General features: G+C 39.0%; 1 protein-coding gene across 8 annotated transcripts in view; it reads left to right on the top strand.

Moving 5' to 3' along the window:
- KCNC2 (potassium voltage-gated channel subfamily C member 2) overlaps positions 1 to 14,285 on the top strand; it is a 105,711-nt gene extending 91,426 nt beyond the window's left edge. Inside the window, exons 2-6 of one of the 8 annotated variants that reach the window (XM_075715979.1) lie at positions 4,767 to 5,697; positions 6,087 to 6,111; positions 7,065 to 7,101; positions 7,322 to 7,351; positions 8,106 to 8,228. In XM_075715979.1, coding sequence (XP_075572094.1) covers positions 4,767 to 5,697; positions 6,087 to 6,111; positions 7,065 to 7,101; positions 7,322 to 7,351; positions 8,106 to 8,228 — 1,146 coding nt within the window. Of the gene's footprint in view, positions 1 to 4,766; positions 5,698 to 6,086; positions 6,112 to 7,064; positions 7,102 to 7,321; positions 7,352 to 8,105; positions 8,274 to 12,185; positions 12,323 to 13,039; positions 13,102 to 14,175 lie in introns of those variants that run through there. The other 7 variants (XM_075715950.1, XM_075715973.1, XM_075715964.1 and 4 more) reach the window with 7 other exon arrangements.
- Positions 14,286 to 16,162: the final 1,877 nt, after the last annotated feature.

The following is a 16,162-nucleotide window of genomic DNA, read 5'->3' as shown; positions in this document are numbered from 1 at the left end:
CAACTTGTCAAAACCCGTTTTCAGAACTTCTCACAGAGAAAGGTTGCTAATGATTCAAACAAAAACCTGTATTTTGCTGTGACCTTTCTGAAATGATGATCAGGCTCACTCCTTTTAGATTTGTGTGCTTCATAAAAAAAAGCCCAAAGTTGTGCGTGGTACCCCAATTATTGTGGGCATTAGCAGGACTGAGGAATAGAACGTGGTTGGTCCCATCCACCAGACAATCTGTGAGTTTGGATCTGTACTGACTTTGTCTGAAATGTGGTGCTTGCCCACATGAAGAAAAAAGGATGTGTTTTTAGAGGCTCATTACCTTCAAAATGAGAGAAGATGGAATTAGGATGAAGCAGAAGGCAAGCATAAAGTGAGGATAGCACATGACAATTTAATTTCTGTCATTACAACTGTTTGTGAAAAACATGCTAGAGACTTTTCAACTTTTCATTGCCTAGTATTATGTAATATAATACTGAGGAAATATCTTTGTTAATGTAAAATAAATCCCTAAGCATTTTTCTTTGACTGAAGAAATATTCCTTCTTGCATTGACCATTGCATTTTCTTCTTGCATGTTTGTCCTGGTTTTGACACGACAGTGTTCTCTGAACTCTCTGACTATTGCAATAACATTGTAGGTCTTCTTGTGTATGAGGTTTCATTGCGCTAGGTGCTGTGCAAGCTCTGTCCAGAATGTCCTGATCCAAGGAGTTTATAGTTTAAAACAAAACACAACAAAAGATAAAAGGAATGAGTGTCTTTGCTCAAAATCAGTGATGTATATGCTATTGTGTGCATGGCGAAATGTGTACATCTCGTTGTTTTACATTGCTATGAATGGAAATTGCCGGATAATCAAAAAATCTGTCACTACATTAATAATTTTTTCTTGACTTTGTTTGCTCTAACCTCTGAAAGATGATTGCTTTTAGGATAACCGAGTAGGAGACTCAGCAGATTTTGGAAATGATTGAATGTCTTTTTCCTTTAGGGATAATAAAAAGCCGTTGAATGTAGGTGCACAGTTAAAAATTTTGATCTGCTGTGCCAAGTGCCAAATGCACTGTGGTCTTTCGCAGTGTCAATGTTGAGCAAAACAGTAATAAATAGCTTGTCAGGCAGTTCTACCCGTAGTTAATTCCTTGGTATTTAGCATTTTTTTAGAAAGGATCTGAACCAGAATGGACCCTCTTTCTGAAATACAGACCGGAAACAGGTGCTAATTATTTACTTACCATTAGATTCAGTGCACTGTTGGATGCACAATTAGATTTACTTGATTAATTAAATTAATCCTTATTATAACTGAGTTGTTGGTAAATTTTAGTTTGTCTAGGTTGAATGTAATTTTCTGTTCTTTTCAGACAAAAAATGTTCATAGTTGTCTGAAATCACCAAAGTGTTGCTGTTAAAGAGGTTGCCAATATTTTATCTATTAAAAGTTCCCACCCAGATTGCAAACTGTAGTGCTGACTTAGCTTCAGTGTTCCTCAATCTCCACAAATTTGTTTGCTTTTTCCCTCCTTCACTGTGTTGAAAGATGCTGGAGGATGCCTTAGGAGCCTCCCAAGGCTCATTCTTAGCCCACCAGTGGTTTAGAGTTTTATAAATTCTCTATCCATGTTATGGAGAGGTTTTGCAAAGATCTTCTGAAATTAATTCACTTAGGTTATATAAATCTGGTTGTATTTGCTGACTCTAGTTCTCTCACACAAGACTGAGGCTTTTTTGTGTATGTTGGTGTCCAGTGCCAGGAATAAATGAGCTATGAACATGCAGCAATTTTGTAGTTGTGCTGGTTTTGGCTGGGATAGAGTTAATTTTCTTCATAGTAGCTAGTATGGGGCTACATTTTGGATTTGTGCTGAAAACAGTGTTGATAACACAGGGTGCTTTAGATACTGCTGAGCAGTGCTTACACAGAGTCAAGGCCTTTTCTGCTTCTCACCCCACCCCAACAGCGAGTAGGCTGGGGGTGCACAAGAAGCTGGGAGGGGACACAGCTGGGACAGCTGACCCCAACTGACCAAAGGGATATTCCATACCATGTGACATCATGCTCAGCACATAAAGCTGGGGGAAGAAGAAGGAAGGAGGGGATGTTCGGAGTGAAGGTCTTTGTCTTCCCAAGTAACCATTACATGTGATGGAGCCCTGCTTTCCTGGAGATGGCTGAACACCTGCCTGCCAATGGGAAGCAGTGAATAAATTCCTTGTTTTGCTTTGCTTGCATGTGTGGGTTTTGCTTTACTTATTAGTCTTTATGTCAACCCACGAGTTTTCTCACTCTTACCCTTCTGATTCTCTCCCCCATCCCACCACGAGGGGAGTGAGCGAGCGGCTGTGTGGTGCTTAGTTGCTGGCTGGGGTTAAACCAAAGTTGTTAAAGCAGAGGCAGAAAAGTCTGGTGAAAAAAAAAAAAGTTTGGTAAAAATCAGCCAGGCAGTATAAGATTGTTTGCCTATCTTGTGACTAGAAGTTCAGACTGGATAATAAGTATTCAGTTCAGTCCCTGAGTTGGTCCTTTCTGAAAGATAACAGATGTAAAGCGTGTGTAATTGAGGGGCTTGGTGTAATAACTTTTTTTCATTGATTGAGGAGAGGAAGCCATAAACAAGCTGTAAATCTCTGATATAGGTAGATATATGGGTTTTTTTGATAGATAGATATATCATGTGAGTCTGAATATAATAAATTTGCTAGGCTCACATTGCAAATTTAAACTTGTTTCTCAGAATAAAAGCAATTCTCTCTACCGGTTGTAGAGAGAGCATTTTGTTGTCTAACTAATGTTCTGTGTTAGAAAAATGCAACCATTCAGTATTGTACCAGTCCAAATGAACTCCTGTGGCACACAATATCTGAGTGCTAATACTAAATTCCATGATTGATACCCAAAGTACACAAAACCAGTTTTGCCGCAATATTGCAGCCTGGATTAAAGTGACATAATGGAGGCATTCTTGCTTATGGCTGCTGTTCTGTCTCCGTTGTAACTAGATTTTTTCAATGAGATTCAAGATCTGGGTGTGCTAACATACCATCATCCTGCTGCCACATTTTCTCTTGCCTGTACCACTGGAACCAGGACTGTAAGCTGCGCTTTCCAGTAGGGTGGTAGTAGATTATATGACTTTTTTTTCTGCTTGCTGGGCTTCTTTAAGGTACTCATTTTCAGGTTGGTAATTAACAGATTAAAAGAGTGATACCCTGAGTGATTTGTAAGTAGTATTAAGGGAAACATAAAATACATCAAGTTGATTTACTAAAATAAATAATATTAAAAAAGGATGAAGAGCCTGCTTCAAGCTACCTCAATATCCCTATCAGATATTTTTGTTTTACTAGCAAGTAACAGTTTAAAATTATAAAAATCCAAAGCCAAAAGAGTTAGTCATTTGCTGCCATTTTGAACGAAAATGTGTTTCTTTCTTGATATTATGCAATGGTAAAATTTCAAGCTGCTAGATATGTGAGGAAGCACATAGGTACTAGATATTTTCAAAAACCTGCTTAGGCATCTTCTTTTCTCTTTGGGCCCCTAACACCTTTGAAAATCTTCAAGTCTTTAGAGAGTTTTTTCTAGGATAATACTGGCTATAAAAAGTCTGTTAAGCTGAAAATCCAGAATAACAAACACATTGATAACATGTTATAAATCCTGGCTCAGGGAGGGATTTAAAGACATAATTTATTCATGTACCCCACCGTTGCTGTTGGAGTGCTAACATGGTGGTAATGTATTGTCACTTAAAAGAAGTTAACCATTGTAGCAAGGGAACAACTGCCCTCAAAACACCTTTTCATTTGGCACGTTTTACTGGGTGTAAGAAAGTTTATCTATCTCCCCCTTCAGCTGTTTGGCTCAGTGTTAATTTTTATCAGATCCTGTCCTGGACGTTCTCTTTTCTTCAATGCTTGACTGTGATGACTGAGTCTAAGATCAGGCAGTAAATGTTTTTTAGGTCCTTAACAATCCTCTGTGAGGGATGTCTCCAGGTTATTTAACTGTATTTTATCTATTCATTTGCCTCTACTAGATTTGAGTTTGTATTTCCCTATTTGTTCAGATTGTCCTGAATTTGTAACTTTGATAACAGGATTGTGGTTCCTAACACACTGGCAAAGCTCTGCCACTGCAGTGAGACGTTCTGCTAGGTCCTGCCTAAGAATATAGTTGATGAATGATTGTGAACATAACAGGCTGTGCAATCAACTCTACCTGTAACACAGAAGGCATTTTCTATCAGTAAATATCTTGTGTTTGTGAATCATTGAAAATCCAAAGGAAACCCGGTGTTTGGATCTGTTCCTAGGACCCTCTGAGGTGCCATTCAGGCCAAGTGTGAATTTCTGAACCATAATCTCAAGACCATTAGGGTCAGCCCCATTTTCCACTATGTGAGAGGTGGACAACCTCAAATCTTGCTGTGGTTGGTGTGTATGGGGGCTGTTTGTAAGGTACCTTGGCAACTGAATGGAATTCAGATGATTTAGCGTAGATTAAAGAATTTGTAGCCACTTTCTGAATGAATTGCAGCCTGTCATGGTGTCCATCACCAAGACTTCCTGCTCCCAGACTCCTGGCCTATGTGTGAGAGCTGTCTGCTGCTCTCCTCTGGGCTAGATACAAAGTTTTATGCATACAAGTTTGTGAATCATTTGGGGATGAATGAGGAAAAGGTTTATAATGATCACTGACATTGTTAGTATTAATGTGAAGAGCTGTGTGGTTCTGATGTCTCTTTTCCCTCTTTTTGTTTCAGTTCATCGCCTTTGCCTCTTTATTCTTCATCCTAGTTTCAATCACAACCTTTTGCCTGGAAACACACGAGGCTTTCAATACTATTATAAACAAAACTGAGCAGGTCATCAACGGGACAGAAACTGTGCTACAGTATGAAATTGAGACAGATCCTGCCCTGACATATGTGGAAGGGGTCTGTGTGGTATGGTTTACATTTGAATTTTTAGTACGTGTTGTTTTTTCCCCCAACAAACTTGAATTCATCAAAAACCTCTTGAATATCATTGACTTCGTGGCCATCCTGCCCTTTTACCTAGAAGTGGGCCTGAGTGGGCTCTCCTCCAAAGCTGCTAAGGACGTGCTTGGTTTCCTCAGGGTGGTAAGGTTCGTGAGGATCCTGCGAATCTTCAAGCTCACCCGGCACTTTGTGGGCCTCAGGGTGCTGGGCCACACTCTGCGAGCCAGCACCAATGAATTTTTGCTGCTGATAATATTCCTGGCACTCGGTGTTTTGATATTTGCCACCATGATCTACTACGCAGAGCGGGTGGGAGCCCAACCTAATGACCCGTCAGCGAGTGAGCACACACAGTTCAAAAATATCCCTATCGGCTTCTGGTGGGCTGTAGTCACCATGACCACCCTGGGATACGGGGATATGTATCCACGGACTTGGTCAGGCATGCTGGTGGGAGCCCTGTGTGCTCTGGCGGGGGTGCTCACCATAGCCATGCCCGTGCCTGTGATAGTTAACAATTTTGGGATGTACTACTCCCTGGCCATGGCAAAGCAGAAACTGCCGAGGAAGCGGAAGAAGCACATCCCTCCTGCTCCTCAAGCCAGCTCTCCCACCTTCTGCAAGACGGACTTGAACATGGCCTGCAATAGCACACAGGGGGACATCTGCCTGGGCAAGGACAACCAGCTGATGGAGCACAACAGAGCATCAGGTAGGACCCCACTGGAAATGCATGTCCTCTGAAAACACTTTATAGACCAGTATGTTTGGTAGGGGCCAGAAAGCAGCCAGTCTTTCTGCCAGGAGAAGATGTAGCTCCCACCCTTCTCCCCTCCAGTGTTTGCGTGTGTCAGTCTCATAGAGGACAAAATAGGTATAGCGATGTTCCCAAACCTCTATGTAGCTGGTCTATACAGTTTTGCTTGCTCTGTTGAGAATGCTTTCCTGCTGATGATATCAACCTTTTCTTTTGCCTGTTGTTTGTTGCGTCGTATGGATGTTTCTTGTTTTTCTGCATGACTGTGACTATTTGAGCAGCCACCGTGTCCCACCCTGTTGGACTCCATGGTGTTTTGCCTCAGTGTCTGTCTCTTGTGTCAGCTTTGCCTGTGCCACATCGTGGCCTGTTAAGCAAGATCCTACAAAGAAGCAGTCATTTAAAAGGAGCAGGTGCTTTACATCAAAAGCCCAGCACTCAAAGGAAATAGGAAGAAATTCTCTTTCTAGCTTTCTTTCCATTTGGCATTCTGCTTCCCTGGCTAGAAGAACCTCCTTTGTCTGTGTTAGATGAGACATTGCGTGATATTTACTATTAATTGAATGATAATAGCATAGTTGATATAAAGTTTGTCAACAAAAAAGAAAACGACAGCCCCTAGAAACATCATCGTTATTAGTGTTCATTTCTATGATTTATATTACCTTATTTGTTAGAGTTCCAAATGATGGATAAGGAGATTTGTGCTAATTGCTGTGAAAATGCATATCAAATGACAGCCTCTGCCCCTCCAAGCCACTGCCCCATATTCCATATCTCTTAAAATTAAAGAATAAATTTTATCTCTCAGTATAATTAAAACAAATTTTTTAACAGCAAGGATTTTTTGTTTGTTTCTTGAATGTATTTATTCTTAAAGCAAGCACAATCTGATTACAAAGCTTACATACCAGTTATTAGAATCCTGTTGGAAAGCTGCTAAAGACTAATAAGAGCAAAACCACCCATGACTGGTGTCATTCAGTAATTGAAATTTATTTCTTAAAAAGAGTCTGGAAAATTGGTCTCTGAACAATATCTGTCTTTGGTCTGTTTCTCTGTTACTGAATAGCATTTATGTTCAAAGAAGCTCGGTTTCAGTCTCCGAGTGAGCGTTCACAGACAAAGTTAGCGCAGCTTTTTGAACAACCTAAATATATTTAAGAGGATGGAAACCCTTGAGAGGACTCACACTGAGGGTGGAATATAGTTAGTTTTACAGTGCTTTGACTGATACTCACTTTCAGACAACATCTTTAAAGTGTTAATGATAACAGCTTTTTCATGCCATCAGGTCCTGCTAAAGGTATTCCAGAATGGAGGAGGCTCAGTGTGATCAGAGCAAAGAGACACTTTTCTGTGTCTTCAGCTTTATTTACAAGGTGTTATAATCCTTGAAGCTAGAGAGAAAGCAGATATGCAAAAAGGAACCGTTTTAAAGTGTTAACTTTCTCTTCAGTAGTGCCACCACTCACGTTGTGCACTGTAACTTTATTTCTGGCAGAGAATGCTATTAGAGTCACAGGAACTCTGTGCAAAACTTCGAGGCTGAATATAGCCCTTTGCATTACCAGTTCAGAAAAACACATGCTCAGGTTTAAATGCAAAGGTAAAGCTGAAGTCAGTAACATGCCATTACCTGTTATGTGCTGGACTGAGCAGAGATTTTTTTTCTTGAAGTGTGGACTGAGTCTGAAATAGATAATTTTAAAAGAGAGTCCTTTGGGAGTGCCAAATCAGGAGAGGTAAGAGTTTCACTGTTTGACAAAATAAACTACAAAGACCAAAGACAGCATTTAATGTTGGGTACTTATGATGACAAGCAGTGTAATTGTGATAAGTACAGAAATGAAAGCTAAGTGTGTTATTAAACAGGTTTTAGTGCCAAATGTTGAAAATTTAACCCTCCTGTGGGAGGGATTGTCTTTAAAATATGCTCAGCAACATATTCTAAGCAAAAATGACTAGTATGACCTCTTGTTTAGCAAAAAGGATAGCCAAAATAGTAAATACTTGTTTGAAATATCCAAGGCTGACTGTACTCTGGAAAGTTACAGTCCATAACAGGCAACTAACTGAGCCTTGATTTGATTATTTCTTATTTCTTGTTAGTTTACTATAACTTTATATGAGATTGAAAAGAAGAACAGGAAAGTCAAAAGATCATTTGTTCTTTAATCAAAAATATACTTTTTGCCATTTTGTACTGATTAATGGTGAATTGCAATCTTGTTTTCTTCTAATGATTTACCTTATAACTATTTTTTGAGTGATGGGAATATCCGGCATTCAGCATAAGCTCTTTGTGATGTCTCATTTCCTCATTCATTATTGTCTGTAAATGGGCATGGTGCTTTAACCAGTGTTATCAGGTGAAGACAGTGCAGGAAGTGAGCAGCCACTCTCACCTGGTGAAAGGCTCCCTCCCATCAGACGCTCTAGTACAAGAGACAAAAACAGAAGAGGGGGAACATGTTTCCTACTGACGACAGGTGATTACACGTGTGCTACTGATGGAGGGATCAGGAAAGGTACGGACTTCTTTCATTAGATCATAAAAGATTACTCAGCAATGTGCTTGTGAAAAGCAATCTTAGAGTAAAATGATGTGCACAATGCTCTTAGAGGAAAGACTGTACTCACAATGTATCTTTTTTCTTTATTCCTAGTCATTCTTCTCCTGCTTTCCTTTTAGAAACACTCATCTCCTTTAGTCTTCACAAAATGTGCTTGATGTTGGACCCTCATTTCGCTTGTGTCTTCATTTGCCTGTTATCTGTAATGGAAAAGCCTGCAATTCAGACCTTGCTCATTCAACCACTCATCACTCAATACCATTTGTCATTCTAAAAACCAAATTAATTATTTAATAACTTTGGTCTGCACTTAATAACTTAGTAAAAATTACAGCTGAATAAACTACATTTAAATGGTTGAAATGTCAGAAGTAAGCAACGTTTTTGTTCTGAACACAACAAAGTGTATCATATGAGATATTTAGATTTCTTTCAAAGAAAAGTTGGGGTTTATAATGCCACAAAAAGTTTCCTCTTTGTAATACACCACTGACGCTAAAAGGTGACTGTCTAGCCCAACCAGAATTCAACTACAGTAAATAATGTTTGATCTTGCAAGGTGCTAAAAATGCCTCTTCAAATCTGATTACTCAGTGTTCAGTAGGATTGGGTTCCCCAGCTGGAGTTTGCAAAACCTTCTGTCGTTGTATATATCACCCATGTGACTGATGGTGTGGCTACCCCATCAGGCCACAGCTGGCCGTGGCTGCAAACCTAACCTCAGGGCGTAGCCCCAAAATCAGCAATGCCAGTGGCAGTCTTGCCATTGCCTTAGATAAGAATTGCTTTGGTTTCTTGGCAATTGTATCATTCCAATAGGTTTCATATTCCTGAGTGCTGATGTACAGTCGTTCACCTCAGAGTTCATGTGCAGTAGCCAGGTGGCACTGGACAAACATTTTTGGCTGAGATTTTTCTGACACCTCCCCCCCCCCCCCCCTTTTTTTTTCTTTAACTTGCTTTGTGTACAGGGAACGTAGCTGTCCCAGCCAGCCATAGACCCTAAAGGAATTCTCTTGGCTTGTTCTGCAAATGCACTTTTTACACTTCAAAATCATTAGCTCAGTAGGTTAAACCTGTGAAATGCAGAAATGGTTGCAGAAAGGCAAGCATAGTTTGATGTGTATGGTATTTGTAGAGAGTATGATTGTCTCTATGCTCCTGTGTTTTACATATTCCTATATATAATGTTTAGATTAAATGGGACTTAGTTGCAAACATGTTTTTGCACAGATTTAGGATGCTTTCCACTGAGTGTATATCTCGCACTGTCTTCTCAACAACTAAGATTATTTAAATATCTCTAATGGTAAGAGTCCAGTCTTTGAGGAGGTCAGGAACACCTGAATAAGGCAGATTGCCGTGGGATCTTGCAAGATAAGGTTCTTGACTTTTTTTAGGAATGGTAGTATGAACATTTGAGTGCTGTTCACTTGGCAGTAACCATAACAGATCAGAAATAATAAAAGAAGTTACCCATCAGCTACTAAAGATGTATTTATATAACAATAAAAATATTTTATAATGGGACCACATGAACATTTTCATTTCAAAACCTAGATTCAAAAGAAAATTGTTTCATAGTTTTTAGTAGAAAAATGGGGGCTTGAGTTCAGAACTGACAGTTTCTTAATGTGCTCTTTGACTGGCTCTGATGATAACCTTAGTCTAGGCTGAAATGTTTTAGCCACTGGCTTTCAAGTGTATTTTATACAGAGTAGGGAAGTTAGCTCATAAGTGGAAAACATCTTCAAGTAGCATCCAAATGGTTTTGAATACTTGAATTTAATTCACACATCATCACACACACTTTTTCATTTTGTTTTTTCCCTTCCTTTTGGTACATCCTTAGTGTTTGGTTGGTTCTTTGGTTGGTCTTTGGTTGTGTTCAATGATCATTTATTCTTAGCTTTTTTGCATTAACACCTTATCTCCATCTCTAAGATGATACTGATTCAGAGCTGATCCAAACCCCACTAAAATACATGCAAAGTACTGATTTTGGATCATGCCTCTATCTCTATTCATCTTGTGTATCTGGTTTTCATTTTTTAGAAGTTCCTGATTTCTTTATCATCTTTACCATCTTCCTCTATCAGTTCTTTGCTTTTATCATAAGAAAAGTAGCAGGAAAAATATTTTTAAAAAATACTTTCCTAGTTTCTGTGTAAAAAAGCTACCTGATTATTTTGATTTTTTTTTGGTAAGCTTAATGTTTACAGGGGAGGTTAAATATATACACTAGCATTGTGCTTCCCCTCGATTCCCCTTTCAAACATGATTATTCCTAGTCTGTGTAAATACTTACAGAAACTCAGATACTGGAGGCTGGTTTTGAAATGTATCAGAAGTCTGTGAAGCATCACAGTCTAGCCTGCTTTTGCAATCTGGAGATAACATTGCACAACATTTTAGCAGACATGAGGTTATACATTTGCTTTAAGTATAGTTTTACAGTATACAGTTCTCAGTAGGTAAGAAATATGCTAATTGTCATTAGGGGAGAACCTAAGAAATGATTTTTCCTGAAGATGCTAACAACTCTCTGTTAACTGTCTGTTATCTGGAGATCTGGAATTTAATACAGTAACTATTTCAATAAGAAAAAAAAAAAAGTCTGGTGACATCCCGTGTAATGTTTAGCTGTATTGTCATTGACATTTTATGGTTTCTGTGGGAAAAGTCTCAGTATTTCACTCTAAGCAATGTATACCTGAATGTCTTAACCTGACAAATGCTTAGACGCATACTTGTCTTCAGGGAAATAGGTAGTGCTGTTGAAATCAATGGGACTTCTTATGCTTGCAGTGAAGCATGTATCCATGTACTTGAGGAGCGAGGTCCTGTCCGGCTTCATCTTCATTGTATTTCCTTGCTGATATGTCTCTCCGGACCAATGGGCTGATCCTTTTCTTCATAAGTGGGCTTATTCAGGTGCTATTGAAAATACTTGAGTGTGAAGATAGTGATGCAGTGAATAGCAATGCTTTTCTGTCATTTTTACAGCATAACTTCTACAAGGTGGAAACAATCTGTGTGTAGCAAAAAGTAGGTAGCTAGAGCTCGCAGTGTATGTGAACAGAAATATCTGCAAGTGCAATGTTCCCTCCAAATTGTGAGGCATTATGTGGTTGCCTCATTTAATGATTAATTATTTACTACTTGCTTATGTGGATTAATACCATTGATTTCATTTGAGTCAGCTGGAGAAGAAGCACAAATACGGTGTTTTAAATTTGCCAATCAGGAGGCATTTGCAAATACGTCAAACTGCTATCTTATTATACTTTAATATTTGACACAGAGTCTTAGGGTTAATATTTCTGAAGATGGAGCTTCTTTCCCATATTATCATTCAATCCTCTGCAGGAGTGATTTACACATACTGTATGCAATTTACCTGTTTTTTGTTTTATTTATTTTTAAAGAAAAATTGTCCTTCACTGGGAATTGGGTTTATAAGAGATTATATAATTCTAACAGTTTTTATAGTCTGCCTTAATGGGGTTTTGATTATGCTTAGCCAGATAGCTCACCCAGTAACCCTACTGGGATTCTTTATCTTGCACTGTATGCAACCATGCTGAAGCCAATAGAGCAGCATTGAGTGCAAGATGGGTTGTGGAAGAGCAGGTCAGACCTCTTGTGTGGTCTGTTTAATTTTCTGGGAAAGAATACCTGCATTAATTTGTAAATAATTTTATTTATTAATATCTTTTGGTAGTAATGTGTCTCAGCATGAGTTCTTTTGCAGGCAGATTCCCTCTGAGTCCCAGATAGTTCCTTGGATTACGTTACATTGTATTGTTTGTCTTTGTCTATTTTTTGGCTGAATTCAACTGATGTCTGTGCATTTTCTCATACAAGGCTATGAAAAATCCCGAAGCTTAAACAACATAGCTGGCTTGACAGGCAATGCTCTGCGACTGTCTCCAGTAACATCACCCTACAGCTCACCTTGTCCTCTAAGGCGCTCTCGGTCTCCCATCCCTTCCATCTTGTAAAAACCAGATGGCATCAATCGGCTACATAGTATTAATTCAAATACTGTTTACCACATATTGGAAATAAATGTAGCATTAACCATAGGCTCCACAAATATGGTATAACTCCTGCATGATATAACTGTCAGTATAAGAAATGCCACTTGGGTAGCTGAAGATTTTTATCTTGGCTTTTAAAGATTACCTAAGGTAGTGCTTCTCCTTTTATCTACTAAATTGTCCTACTTTCCTGTGGCAATAAAAGGACAGTTAGTGGACGCCGTTGGCCAGTATATTCAATAAATAAGCATATTTTCAGGGAGATTTACTTAAAATAATGTGCTTCCAACTAATTATCAGTCACTCCATTGAACCTCCATTTCTTGTGACTCTAATCCATTCTGAAGATGTCTGGAATCGTGTCTTGGTTGCACACAATGATGTGACTTGGGTCTGCTCATTTGCATGGACCATCTTGTCTCCATCACCTGACAAGCAGTGTTGCCGATCGCGGAGACCACTGAGGGCTCTGGATGTGTGTTCTCGCATTGTACCATCCTGCTGAAATGAAAGCACTGATAAACTGGTCTGCATGTGGGATTGTTTTTCTTTGTTTAACCTTTTCCTTTATTTTTTAACGATCTACTTGTTTATAAATGGCTTTATTTTGTGATTAACTTACTTTGGTACTGGATTGCTGTATCAGAGTTCTGAATGTCTCCGGTTGTTTGCACACAGATAACTGCAAAGAGGTTGTCATTACTGGTTACACGCAAGCAGAAGCCAGATCTCTTTCTTAATGGCTTGGGGAAGGCACAAAACATGCAAGAAAGGTAAACGCCATCCAGACTTGCAATTTTAAGCTAGCAAGTGCTGCTTGGTACTGTAGTCATTTCTCTACTCCAGGGTTCTTCAACATTTTCAGAGGCTGAGTACCAAGTAAAATTGAGATTACTGGGGGCTTTTTTGTACCACTATAAGAGGGTAGTAGTTCTCAAGTCGGGTTTTTGACCAGCCTTATACCTCTGGCTCATGAGCTTCAAAAATTTCTTCAGCCAATGTTTTTTGAGGTGCTTTGTCCTATATGTTGTTTGTCTGTCTGTTTTGCAACCTGTCTACTGTATTCTCCATCTGTCTCCATAAAGCACAGAGATACTGTTAAAATGCCCCCCTCTTTTAAGGTTGACTAAGGACATTTTTCTCCTTTGCTCTTTTTTTCATATGGACTATACTTATGTGTATAGATACAAATATATATATTTTTCAAGTGCAAGTTAGTATCACCTAGACCAACTCATGTGAGCACTCTGAAGATTTTTTGAGTGGGACTTAGTAGCGGCTTTATAGTACTGACCGGTTGCCTATTGCATCAATCTTCCTCCTAGCAACCAGCATTCATTACAGTTTTGAAACTGTATCTCCTCTAGTGGCTTTTTCATTCAATATTAACCTCTGTTTATGCAACAGGAAAAATGCAATGGCAGATTTTATGTTTTGGGCTGGTGAGAAAAAGTTACCCTAAACCACAGTGTTTTAGAACTACATGGGGAAGACCATAACAACCCAAATCTTAAGAGATCCTTGAGATTGTTGAATAATCCCTGATTGTCATGTTTTATTTTTTGTTAGGAAAAGAAATATAACTTATTGTTGACCATGTAACATGTTCTTCTGTATATAGCCTAGCCCAATAGCATGATCTGCATGTCAGAATTCTTGTACAATAATGTATTTATCAAAGTATACATTTCTGATATTTAGAGATGTACATTGATTTAGTTTTGGTAAGATATTGTCAATAGAGAGATAATTGCAAAGAGCTTTTAGCAAAGGAATTAATATAATATCTGGTGCTGCTGTTATATTAACTACAGTGTTGTACAGAATTTATCATGGATTTTTGACTGCTGAAAAAGGGACAATGGAATTTAGCCATACCAAGGACTGTACTGGAAAGAGACTGCTGCTGCTGAATGGGCCCTGATAAACAACTCACGCCTTGAGGAGGTCACTGAGACTTTACATGCGAAGCAGAGCTTGTTAAAGAAGATTAAAGACTGCTCATAATTACTGCTGCCAGAGGAAGGGGTGACTAGTCACTGTTGATGAGTCAGCTGTAAATAAAATGTGTGTGCATGGAATATCAGTTTTTATCTATATCAAGGAAAGCTGAATTAAAGTCATCATTGCTAAGGCTCCATGCAAAGACCCACACCCCTGTGTATTATTCCTGGTTCCTGCAGTAAGTTGTGCTGTGGATCATACAAAGACACACACTTAATAATGATAGTGATGTAAACTACATCTGTCTTGACTTCTGTCATAATAATGGTATATTTTGCAAAGGTCACAAATATGAACAGAGTAGGTTTGCATAAGTCCTTGCTTTCTCAGTTTGCCATGACCTATATTTGTCTGAATTCTAGTTTATGTGCCAAGTCTTAAGTTTACTTTTCACTTTGATAACAGAAATATGACTGCAGACAAACATCACCAACTTTGTTCACAGCACAGTCTTCTTTCATTGTTACCTCAAACTATAAGTATTGTGAGAAATAAAATTCTGGCAGCAAGAATATTTAGGGTTTTTTTTTTTTATTTCAAAGTGTTGCAAACCCAACATCAATAACTATAAAAGATGTATTAAAATTATATCTTACAAATGTATATTTTACATAAAAGAGATATTCTTTGATCAGTTACTTTCTGTGATTTTTGTGGTAAATGGATCTAGTCTATTCTATGTTTATGAGGCATTGTAGTGCTACGATGTGGTAATTATGTTCTCTCCATCCTATTCAGTGGGAAATTCTCCAGAATCTGTTTTGTCACCCTGGTGTCCCGATTGTAGGGACCTGTCCCAGTTGTGAAACTCTGTATCGTGGAACTTCTGTGAACATGTCAAGGTGCATGCACAATCCTGGTGGAAACCAGTGGAAATGTAATACCTGATTTGGAGAATAAAAGGCAAAAGACCTGGGGAGGAACTTGGAACATATCTTCTGAAGTGGCTCATGCGCTTTCTTTAGCTGTATCGGTCCCCTGCCTGCCACTGGCCATCCCAATTCTCAAACCAGTTTCCTGGAGTACATGAGGAGCTAATTAAAAAACTAGCATGAGCTGGCTTCTAAAACAGTTTAAAATCTTCCTTCTTGTTAATGACCCCATGCCTCATGCAGAAGTTATAATTGGGTTAGATATTATCAGGCTCAAAGCAGTTTTATTGCATCCTGGTGTGAAGGCAACCTAAAAAGGACATGATAAATGGTTGCTTAAAAATCCTAATCACATATTGTATTTGGGGCAACCAGTGAAATCCCTGAATACACAAGCAGAGTGTCTGAGAGGGGTGAGGGAGCTAGTAGAGCTGTACACATGATCTGAGAGGCTGTTACTACAGTATTTTGGAAAGGGTGCTGGAATGTAAGAAAGATTCCAGAAAACAGGACCAAGAGGTGTTCAAGTTTTGGAAGATGGGTTATAGTAACATATCATGAAAGCTCAATGTGCTGAGTTTGCCCAAAGGTTAAAAATTGTCTGTACTGTGACCTGTGAGCAGTACCCACATGAAGAAGAGGTGTAGTGGTTAGCCAGGACAAGGATCACAGTGAGCTCCAGTCACACAGGTCTGATGTCTGCCCCAAGCACCCAGAGAGAGGTGTTTGGCTTTCCTCAGTGCTACATGGGGACAGCGAGGAGCCCCAGATGGGATGCAGACAGGGTTGTGCATTGTGTTGGGTAAGACTGTAGAAAACACTGATAGCCAGAAGGTGTCTGACATCTTCTACTGTGTCTGGATGGTAAGGAGCTTAAGCCTGGATGGACCTCCTCCAACACAGGACCTTGAGTTCAGAATATCCT

Source organism: Pelecanus crispus, chromosome 1, assembly GCF_030463565.1.
Source record: "Pelecanus crispus isolate bPelCri1 chromosome 1, bPelCri1.pri, whole genome shotgun sequence".
Lineage (NCBI taxonomy): Eukaryota > Metazoa > Chordata > Aves > Pelecaniformes > Pelecanidae > Pelecanus > Pelecanus crispus.
This window is presented reverse-complemented; position numbering and strand designations above follow the sequence as displayed.